The sequence below is a fragment of the Panthera pardus genome, unplaced genomic scaffold, assembly GCF_024362965.1.
Source record: "Panthera pardus isolate Hobbes unplaced genomic scaffold, ASM2436296v1 HiC_scaffold_8, whole genome shotgun sequence".
NCBI classification, from domain to species: Eukaryota; Metazoa; Chordata; class Mammalia; order Carnivora; family Felidae; genus Panthera; species Panthera pardus.
In genome coordinates, this window is record NW_026527013.1 from 154008187 (window position 1) to 154020219 (window position 12033).

Genomic DNA, 12033 nt, shown 5'->3' on the forward strand with positions numbered 1-12033 from the left:
CCCTTATTGTAAAAACAGTCAAAGGAGAGGACCCACCCACTTTTATAAAATTTTGAAATTCAGGGATACATTTAGTCTCAAACTGAATAAATGATTCTTTTTGTTTTTAGAGTTGAAATGCATCAAGGAACCTTCCTGACAAAATTTGAAGATAATACATTTGTTGAAAGGTCCTATTTCTAATAATTTCCCAGGGCCTTTCTTCGTGAGATTTCAATTAAAATATATTGCTGAGTTTATTTTTTGGAAACTTTAAAACAATGCCCTATTTAAGAAAAAACAAAAGATCCTTTAAATTACTGATGACACAAACCTGAGCTGCATGCCAATGTTAAGGTTGTGCAGAAAGTTCCCTCCAAAAGCCATACAGTCCTGAGATGTGAGCACAGCATGTATCCACCCTGAAATAGTTAAAAGAACATAAATCAGTGATCTTTCAATATTTAAACCAAACAAATGTGCTATCTATCTGGGAGACAAGAAACTCACAATATCAACATCAGTTTACTTCATACTCCGCCCGGACTAGAGAAGTTAATGTCTATTATGATCTACAGATACATTCAAGTATCCATTAAATGCCTATTATATGCCAGATTCTGTGCTGAGTTAGAGGAAACAAACGCATCGATCCAACCAAACAAAATCATGGTACAGGATAGGTGATGGTTTTTGTGGTTGTTGCCGTTTTCGTTTTTTAGTTTAAAAACACAACCCAACTTCACATTGAAGATTTTACTCCGAGAGTAGTCAAATGTGGCTAGAATGAGCTGAGCACATGTCTATGAAATGAACCTGGGACTGGCTGAGCATGTCCCTCCTCTAGTGTCATCCTGAAAGGAGTGGTGCCTTAGGGACTAAGCAGAGGAGCAAGAGTAGAACTCAGCTGGAGGCCTGGCTCTAAGAAGATAAAGGTAGATCACCCACATTTCATTATGGAAGGTTATGGTCCTATAAATATAAATGTTGACAATCAAAGTGAGGTCTTTTTTTTCCCCACAAAAATGTTTTGAAAGTAAGAATCATTTCTAAGAGATGATGCCTAACTTTTGAAAGAAATATGCATATGCTGAACATAAAGCCTTGATATAAATATAAATATATACACACATTTGCACGTAAAAATCAGCTACTAAAATAGAACCCATTTTCTTTATATTTTTCATTTTTTGATCTCTCATCATGCTGCAACCCAACATGAAAAAAACTCTTTTTTTCATTTAAAAATTTTTTAACGTTTATCATTGAGAGACAGAGAGACACAGCATGAGCATGGGAGGGGCAGACACAGAATCTGAAGCAGGATCCAGGCTCTGAGGTGTCAGCACAGAGCCTGACGCAGGGCTCGAACTCACAAACCAGGAGATCATGACCTGAGCCAAAGTCGGACACTTAACCGACTAAGCCACCCAGGTGCCCCGAAAAAAACTTCTTTAAAGACTTTCATGTGGTGCCCATTTGTGTGCTCAAAGGCACACAAAGCCTTGAGCTTCACCCTGAAATCACAAATTAGAAATTTTTGTCAGCTACGAATCCTATACATCAGTGGTTCTCCACAGAGGCAGCACTGCCTATAAAGGATGTTTTGGGAAGTTTGGAGGACCTTTTTTGATTGTCTCAGTGATCAGGAGGCACTACTGTCATTTCATGAAGGAGAGCCAGGGATGCAACGAGCAGGCCACTCCACGCAGTAAGAAACTGTCCTGTCCTGCACTAGTCAGGACTCTCTCCTGGGCACTCACACAGGTACAAAATCTGTCATTAACTGTTTAAGTCTAGAAACTGTAAGTCCATGATATATGTAAACAGTATTTTTTGCACATTTGGCACAATTTCCCAGGAATACAACCTACTCTGTAAATTGAAGGAAAGTATAGTTTGTTTGAAAGTTTATCAGCTGCCAGCTACCCTGGAAAAAAGCAACAGTCCCTACGGTAATGGTTCTCAAAGTGTGGTCCCCTGACCAGCAGCATCAGCATCAATTGGGAACCTGTTAGAAATGCAAATTCTCAGCCCCCCTTCCCAGATCTACTAAATCAGAACTGCTGGGGATGAGGCCTAGCAATCTGAGTTTTAATAAGCCTTCCAGATGATCCTAATGCTCAGTGATATCCGAGAACCATTAATCTACACCAATGCTAAAGAATTTCAGTTGCCAATCATACACTTGTCTGAACAGGCACATATAAAATTGTATTTTACTATAAATTACTTTTTAATTTCTTCTTTCTATTCTAGTTAGAGCACCACGTTTTGGGGGAAATTATTGGTTATTGGAGGTTATATCATCAAAGAATATGAATTCAAGATTTTGAAGAGGGCATAACAAAATATTTGTTATAAAAGGGTGCCCTGGGAAGAGGACTGAAGGGAGGAGCTGAACCCACTCACAATAAAAATATTGATACTCATCGAGATTTCTAAATTCTGGCAGTTCTAGGCATTTATTCTTCATTTATTCAATACATATTTATTATTACACACACCAGAGGCAAGGCAACAAAGCCAGACCTGCGGCGACAGATCCCCGTGAACTCTGCAGCCATTAAGGAAGGTCACCCACATCAGAAAAACATACTTCTCAAAACCACTGGCTTGGAGAGTCCATACCCTGCATTCAGTCACAACTCAAAGTGACTGACCTGATACCTATACTTGAGGTTATAGCTAAGGCTGGTATTCAGTCCCTTCCCAGGGTCCCTCAAAATATACCCGCTGTCTCCAGAATGTCCCAGGACAGCAGCCCAGATTCTTACAGCAGACTTGGCCTTCGGCAGCAATATAGAGCCGACTAATTAAAATTGAAAGGGTGTCATCAAAATTTCAACATTTTGTGGAAAGGACATTACAATGAACATATAAAGAAAGTGAAAAGATAAGCCACACAATAGGAGAGTCACCTGCAAATCACATATCTGGATATATCTAGATCATATATCTAGTACACAGAATAGATCAAGAACACTTAAAACTCAACAATAAAAAGACAAATAACCCAACTTAAAAATGGGCAGAGGATATGAATAGACATTTCTCCAAAGAGATACAAATAGCCACATTAAGCACAAGAAAAAAGTTCAGCATCATTACTCATTAAGGAAATGCAAATCAAAACCATAATAAGATACCATTACTTCACACCTACTAGAACAGTCAAAATAAAAAAGATAATTACAGTGTTGGTATAGACGTGGAGAAATCAGAACATGTGTACATTGCTGGTGGGAATGTAAAATGGTACAACCATCTGGAAAACAGCAGTTCCTCAAAAAGTTAAACGTCATAAACTGTATGACCCACAATTCCATTACTAGGTATATATATAACCAAAGAGAAATGAAAACATAGCTCCACACAAAAACTTCTACACAAATGTTCAAAGCATCACAATTCATAATAGCCAAAAAGCGGAAACAACCCAATGTCCATCAACTGACAAATGGATAAACAAAATGTGGTATATCTATACAGTGGCATATCATTTGTCCATAAAAACTAATGAAGCACTCATGTGCTACAACATGGATGAGCCTAGTAAACATTATGCTAACTAAAAGAAGCTAAATACAAAAGGCCATACACCCCGCATATTATATATGAAATGTCCAGAACAGGCAAATCCAAAGAGACAGGAAGTACATTAAGTGGTTGCCAGGGGCTCAGAGGAGGGGGGGGAATGGGGAATGCCAACTAATTGGTACAGGGTTTCTTTTTGAGGTGATGTAATGTTCTGGAAGTGGTATGGGTCACAACTTTGTTAATCTACTAAAAACCACTCACTCTTATATGTTAAAAGGATAAATATCATGGTCTGTGAGTTTTATCTGAATAAAAATTAAAATGAAGGCAAATGACAAAAAACACAATTCTGAAACAGGTCCTAACTACAAGAGAAGCCCTCTAACGGACAAAGCAGTGAAAAGTCTAAAATCAGGATGATCTCTCAGGCTATGCAAAGCTACTTTCCAAGCATGTTAAAGCCAGAGGTTCTAATAAAAAGCCAGCTTCATGTGACTGAGTATCAACCATGGGGTACGGGAATGGGATTAAAGCCTTACCTGTGGGAACAAATAATGTATGTCCCTGCTTTACCACACATTTGTAGCATTTATCCACTTTATCTCCAAAGAACACCTCACTCTGGGTCACAGATGAACTCCAAGACTCATAGAGTGCCAAGTTTTCATCTGTTGGTTTTATCAAATAGAAAATCTTCTCACCCTAGAAGGAAGCAATCACACTATTTTTGAAGAAAAAAAAAAAAAGCACCATTCTTAAGACGCCCTACAGTGATGCAATTTTCCAGTACAACGATCTAAGTTAAATTACATAATTATCAGATTTTTTTAGGCTCAAAAGGACACCTTTCACAAACCTGATCAATAGCTCTTGCCCTTAATAAACATCTTCACAAAAGCTAAAACTCCTCCCCTCCCCCGCCAAAATCCGAGAAGTCAGTAAGACAGCATCGGAGAAGCAGTTAGAAGAGAGGAGGGTAAAGAATCATGAACATCTTACTGATCTCATTTTCAAAGTATGCAAGTAAATACATGTTAACAGGCCCAGGTCACAGAGAGGCATCTCTGCAAACTCTGCCCTTGCCCCTAAGATCTACAATGTGATTATTTTTAAAGGCCTGTAAATAAACCTCATTTCATCAACTAACCCTTTGCCTTCTCCTAGAGAAAAGGAACAGAAGCTCAAGGACACAGCATCAAGTACAGTCCAGAGCATCACAGATGCACAGGCACTGTATATAGATGAAGATGTGGTTCTCGACCAGCACTGTCCAACAGAACTTTGTGTGATGATAGAAATGTTTTTTATCTGTGCTATCCAATACACGAGTCATAAGCCACATGTGGCTGCTGAGCACTTGAAATGTGGCTAGTGCAAATAAGGAACTGAATTTTAAATTGTATTTAATTATTATTACTTAAATTTAGCCATGTGTGGCCAGTGGCCACTGTACCAAATAATGCAATTCTAGCTAAAGCAAGGTGAATATAAGCTGCCAAGAAAAAAATAGCAGCTTTGTGGGCATTCCCGATTTATCCAACTAGCTGTCCTGGCCTGCCCTTAAGATCAGAAGCAATTATTACTGTAATTTTGCTATAATCAGGTATTTGATTCAGGGATTAACTGATCATTGACTAGGAGAAAGAGGAAACAGAGACAAAAGGCTAAAAGAGACCAACTTATAAGATGGAGACAAAAAAAAAAAAAAAAAAGGAATCTAAATATAAATTAAAAACTCATGGTGGCCCCTCCATTACTTGAGACTTAAAAACCAACAACATAATACTTAAAGGTAAAATGACAGATCCTACTTAAAAAGCACAAAAACTTCCCTCTTTACAAATGTCATTTATAGCAAACGAATGCATTCCTGGAAAAACAAGATTATGTGTTTCTGGCAATAAGGGAACAGAGAAATATACCAATCTTACCCAGAGGACATGGTACCAAACTGAAGTTCCCCCAAAGTCAATATGGAAATCTGTGTAGCTGTCTTGAACTCCCATTAAGCAGTATTTCTGAACAAATGGCTTGGGAAAAACTGAATCATCTGGCCAATAATTTTCCACCCAGGACAGTTTTCTGGCTATATCAGGGACCTCCACCAATTCAGACATCCTTTAAAAAAAACAAACACACGCATATACATATACCCACGTCATGCAAATGAGTTCTTAAAATTTCATCCCCCATCTCAACCCAAACCAAGAAATTAACTGGAACTCAAGGTTAACACCAATAAAGTTTAAAATTCATCATATTTCTAAATATTCTCTGCGTGTGCCAAAGCAAAATGCACAACATTGCTATCACTGGACCACTTTAGAAGTAATAATTATAGTTCTTACTAAAATAAATGTATCATTTAACTACATTCAGCTAACACTGAGAAGACTACACCAAAATGTCCAGAACTACTCACTTTGTATCTGAAAATTCAAGGCTGATCACATTTAACACTTTTGGTCTGTTAGGATTCATGAAGTATTTAACATAATTGTGAAGTGTCATTTTGCTGTCTGCCTGCCTTGCCACATCAATGACATCTATCACTTTGTCACCACCTGCAGAGAAAAATTATAGTCTTATTATCGGGCTTAAGAGTTACATCAATAGATGCCCTAAACAAAAATATTTAAAAGACCATATTCACTTCAGCCAGCTATAAAACTACATAGCCTAGACAAAGAATCTGCCTGTATTCTTGCTTTTTAAGTCCAACTGGAACTTTTGAAAAAGGGGGCAGTTTTTGAGGGAAAGAATAAAGCAATGAAGACAGAGTTACTGATTAACACTGAGTGTGAAAACCTAAATGTTTACAAAGTTTTCCATACGCTAGTGATTTTTCGTGTGCAGCTCATACTGACAAAAACGCATTCTATTGGTACGTGCAAAGTGCACCACAGGCTCGGATTCTCCATTTCCTCACGCATAAAATGAGCAGACTGACTTCCTCCTTTCGCTTCTGTAACTTCTATGAGAAGTATCTTCTATAAGATTCTATCATTTAGAAAAACCAATCAGTCTCTGCGGAATTAGTGAGCAAGGTAACCACAACAGACAATTTCTGCTTGCCAGGTAGGGTCTCCTCTTCTAATATTCTGCTTCAAGAAAAAAGCCAGTGGTTAGGAGGCAAAACTCAGTTCCTATTAGTGCATGTGAGAGGAGTTGTGAATTGGGATTAATTTATAACTTTCCTATAAAACCATGAGGTGTCGCCTGCACACCAGTGCACTGTCCCCCCGGGAAGCATCACCAGTTCTGCAATGTGCTACAGGACAAGCGGAATTCAAAACACGGCAATAACCAATCTGAAAAAGAATTCAAATAAATGCCATTTTCTTACTTTAACTTTAAAGTATTACCTAGTAGACTTTATTTTATACTTCAGAGGCAATATGATTGTTAACCAAGGCATCTTACAGTGCTGAAAAGGAAGCTATCCAGTCGTTTGAATATTTTTTCCTATACTTACAGTACACTAGCCACTGACTCTACGGTGCTATTTATGCAAACAGGTTCAGGTTAAACCTCAGCCTCCTCCCCTGATTCATCAAATAACTCAAAATTAGCTGAATGTGGGGCGCCTGGGTGGCTTGGTCGGTTAAGCGTCCGACTTCGGCTCAGGTCATGATCTCACGGTCTGTGAGTTCAAGCCCCGCGTCGGGCTCTGTGCTGACCACTCAGAGCCTGGAGCCTGTTTCAGATTCTGTGTCTCCCTCTCTCTCTGCCCCTCCCCTGTTCATGCTCTGTCTCTCTCTGTCTCAAAAATAAATAAACGTTTAAAAAAAAAAAAATTAGCTGAATGTGAAGTCATGACATTTAACCGGGTTTCCTCGGTGAAACAGTTATCAATAAAAACTGTCAACCAGCGGCTCAATAAAAGAAGAAGTCCTCAGACATTTCAGACTCAGGAGATAATGTATCACAGTAAATGTACAATTCTGAGTCAAGGGAGATTTGAGATCTAACCCTCAAAAAATCTCTATCTACAGCTGACAAGGAATGAGATCTACAGAGTCAGTTTTATCTATAAATAGCATGATGAGAAGGAACAAAATGACTGAAAATGTCAAGAAGATGGCAAGACAAATGGTTTTCCCTCCTGTTTCTTAAGCCTTTCTGGGCCTCAACATCACAAATGGAGTCCATACATCATTAAGTGGCAATATCATCAAGTCGTTAATAGAAAAACAGCCTTGAAAATGGTCTCCTCTTTTTTCTAGTCTTTCTCTACACACAGGAGGCCTCTACAACACCAGGACCCAGAGATTCCTCTCTGAATGAACCCGTCCGGCTTCCCAGTGTCTTTCTTAGTATTTACAGTTACACCTCAGTTACGGTTTTTCCTAAGCAAGTACCAGAAAATTTGATGACAAAAAAAAGCAGCATGGTGAGCCTGAGGAAATAAGAATAGATACATTGTTCCATTCTGTTTTCCTGGTAATTGTAGGTCTGCTGAGAAGAAAGAGTTTTCAATATAGGTGATACTGAATTTCACTTTTCCTGACCCAGAAAACTGAACTAAATTAACATCTCCTCACTTAACTTCTCATGTTATTAGGACAATACCACTATTACTTTTACCGCATTTTCCCAAGTACTTAAAGGAATCAAGTGCGTACCTACATAGCGTTCCACATCCATGACTGAAAAAGCAGGTGGAGGGAGCCTGAGTCCCAGGTCATCTAATTTGGGGACCATAATAGGAACTTCAAATCCATGTTTCTCCAAGTATCTTTGTGTCAGCTGGCTGCCATGCATCTTTACAATGATTTCATCGGCACTAAGGAAAACATAAGGATAAAATGTCATCTTTGTTGTTAAGTTCAGCTTTAAAAAAATAGTCTGGTAATGGGTCAATTCATACACTGCATTATTGTCCATATCAGCAGTTCTCAACCTGTCATACCGAACTGTCCATTCTATAAAAAATGTTTTTATAAAGTCTCTTTTACTATCCTAAAGTGAAATTCATAATTAGTCCAATACATATAATTGGAAAAATACAGATGTATTGTATTAAATGCCTTCACTAACACAAGAGAAAAAAATTACAGCAAAATATATATATTTCAAGATGTAAATGTTTAGGAAAACTATGCTAGAAGAGAGAATATAATAATAGGGTGATTACAATTTGTTGTAATGAGTGGCTGAATTTAAAAAAGTAACTAGATCAGAAGCCACTCAACACAAGTCGTGTAGGAAATCAGAAGAGCAAAAGGGAAGGGGCACATCAGAATAAAAATCAGTGTCAGGATAAGTAAAACAGATCAGATTCTATCTGGCTATAAAATTCTACATAAATACTTGTCAGACATTTCAAAGTCTCATGGCCACAGAACAATTCACTGCTATCCTGCACAACACAGGCAGACTGGCTCTCACAGTCCCTGCCCACTGAGACAAACGTCCAGAATGAACTCCTGACTTAAATTATCTGGTACAACAAGTATTTCATAAGTTCCAGTAAGCAGTCACCTTAAGCCACTAAAAAAGGATAACCCCACACGCCCTCTCTGATGATTAACACTCCACAGGCGTTACACTTAAGTGTGGTTTGCCCCTTTTCACTGTCCTCTCTCTTGCCATAAATTGAAGATCTCCTTAAGGGAAGTTCTAGATTTTATCTCCCAATTGCTCCCAGAATGCAGCTGCTGTACATTCAAATAAGTGCAACCCTTGCATTATAGGTTAGATCACAAGAGTTTCCATTTACACAACGAGACCTTAACCGTCTTGATGTCATCTGTGGCTTAGCCGTCAAAGAGAAGACAAGAGGTACCAGTTCTTTGAATTACTGGCTCTGTCCACCCTCTCAATAAGAAAAGGTCGGTTTGAGGCTCCCCAAAATGAGATAGACTTTTCCTGGATAGTCTTACATTTGGAGGGTGTAGATCTCCTTCACCGGACTCACTGAGTTCTGTACTACCTTCTACTCCCCCCCACCCCCCAGTTTCCCTCCTTCCCCAACCTCTGACAATCAAACACTTCCTTGAACTCCAACCTAAAGGAGAATTTCGAATCACTTGTACACCCTGATCTTTAACGTTTGGTGTTTTACTTCCCCTGTCGATCAAAAATACATAAACACAAGTGCTTAAAAACATAGTTTTTTTTTAAACCTATTCAAATCTAGTATTTGCAAGAGAAAAAAACTGGTGACAAACTACACATGTATCACAGAGGGACAGTTAAGTAAATTATGGCGAATATACACAACTGCATACTACACAGCAGTTAAGGAGGGAGGTACATTTTTGTACACATAGAGAAAGACACAAATGAAATATAATAGAATTAAAAAAGCTGCACATCATTTGCATAACATAACCCCATTTAAAAAATTAGATGCATATATATTTATATATTCATACATCTATATACTAAAATACTTTATTTTATTTATTTATAAGTTTATTTTGGGAGAGAGAGAACACACACACGAGCTGGGGAGGGGCAGAGAGAGACAGAGAGGGAAAGACAGAATTCCAAGCAGGCTCCACGCCATCAGTGCAGAGCCTGACACAGGGCTCAAACCCACAAACCATGAGATCATGACCTGAGCCGATATCGAGGGTCAGACGCCGAACCAACTCAGCCACCCAGGCGCTCCTAAACATAAGTATCTTAAATGTAATTATGTAGACAAAAGGCTTACACTAAGTCTTAAAATAGGGGAGGAGAAAGATAACCCATTCACTTTATCTTATACACTTGGTGTGTTAATCACATCAAGTATGTGTAACTTAACTAATAATTGTCACTCTCTGGTTTTAAATGATATGAAGGTTTACAGAGTTAAACAAAAGAAAACCAAAGACCTTTAATTAATGGTAATTACAATTTAGACATCTGTGACCATCTCCATAACTTGCTCTCGTTAGTGATTACTTTGGCAGAGAAGCCACCGGCATAGCCAGGATTTTTAACACTATTCTTTTGGGTCACAAACCTATTCAAAAAAAATAAAAGCTATGGCTCCTCTTCCTGAAAAATGTACATTCACATACTGACACTGAACTGTTTATACAGTTGTAAGAAACTCACATGCCTCTCTGAAGCCAGTCCGTAGGCCCAGGCCGGAAACTCTGGCCCTAGACTCTGAACCAATCAAGGAAAACAAACATTCTCCTAACCCCTTTGAAACTGAGAAAAGAGTAATGTTGAGACTAGGGACTTTAATATCACAAAAGTCACGTGGAAACCACTGTGGAAACCTCAGTAGACCTGAGGGAGCCAACACGAAGCACGTATCAATTCTAGGTTTCTGTTTAAGGATTAAGGGGAAGGGGACAGACCGGAATGTAAAGGCTGTGAGGCAACGTCAAGGGTTTTATAGTCACAGGATCTGAAATAATTCCATAATAGGCTGCACGTGATGTTGTGATTTAAATTTAAATCGTGCTTCCCCTCTTTCACAAGCCTGGATATGATCTGTGTAAAAGGCTATTAAGCATTATCACTTTAAATAGATGTCAGGCAGCGAGCAGGAAATGATCTCAATTAGCATGATTCAAAGCTGGATCATACTTTTGACTCTCTTTGAGCCACAGATAAGTCAAACACTTTCCATTAACTTTAAAAAATCAAGAAGCCCAGTCCTGGTGCCCCCAGAGAGGCCAAGCCATGGTTATGGGTCCCTCTGGTAGCCCTAGGGTAGAGAGAGAGATGCAAACAACCTAAGAAAAAAACCCGAGTTTGAAAATCAGAAGAGATGAGGTAAAAGAGAAAGAGAAGCAGCAGCTGTACAGCAGAAGGAACCCAGCACCAGGCTTAGTGTATCTCAGAGTTTCTGGACAGAGATCAACAGTGAATATATTTTTATAAGGTGACCCCAGTACACATACAGGACACAATAGTTCGTGAAACTGCACTTACTTATTCCTATTGCTAACAACATGCCGATATTTTCTATTTCATTTATAAAAAATTAAAAAAAAAAAGGTAAAAATCTGAGAATGGGGTTGCAACCCGAAATTCGAAAACATTGCTTTCGATAATGTCACGTGACCAGGTAACTCTCTCCAATTGTCTTTGGTCACAAGTTTCCGTACCTTGGGAAGACTCGAGAACGTAATTCCTGAACAAAAGTCCTGGTCCCAGCCTGCACTGGTTTGGAGCCATCGTCAATTTCGGTGTAGTCATGCCTGTGCCAGTTCCTCCTCTTTTTCACTGGATTTTCAGATTAGAAAAAGAAAACAGTTTTGGTAACTGGTGATACCATGCACCTTCTAAAAGTTATATTCTATATAATCAGAAATAACAACTGTTTAAGTACAAACACACCTGCTTTTTAATGCATTTCCACGCTGAAGAGGTAAATTTTACTTTGTGTAATGCTGCAATTATAGGCAATTAACTGTGGATTTTTAAAAATCTTTTTATTTCAAAAAAATTTTTAATGAAAGCAACAAATTCAAATTAGCAGGGAGTCCATTATAATAGCCACATTTACACATACTATAAAATATCACAATTATTTTAAATCATGATTTTCACTAGACCATT

At 38.4% G+C, this 12033-nt stretch overlaps 1 protein-coding gene across 1 annotated transcript in view; it reads right to left on the minus strand.

Annotated features, from left to right (window-relative positions):
* The window catches only part of KDM7A (lysine demethylase 7A), an 82110-nt gene that overhangs the window by 30053 nt on the left and 40024 nt on the right, over positions 1 to 12033 (minus strand). The window contains exons 3-8 of the mRNA XM_019452925.2: positions 11580 to 11697; positions 8145 to 8305; positions 5942 to 6083; positions 5451 to 5637; positions 4059 to 4221; positions 314 to 401 (exon numbers count right to left, since the gene is read on the minus strand). Of these exons, the coding sequence (XP_019308470.2) occupies positions 314 to 401; positions 4059 to 4221; positions 5451 to 5637; positions 5942 to 6083; positions 8145 to 8305; positions 11580 to 11697 (859 nt within the window). The remainder of the gene's footprint in view (positions 1 to 313; positions 402 to 4058; positions 4222 to 5450; positions 5638 to 5941; positions 6084 to 8144; positions 8306 to 11579; positions 11698 to 12033) is intronic.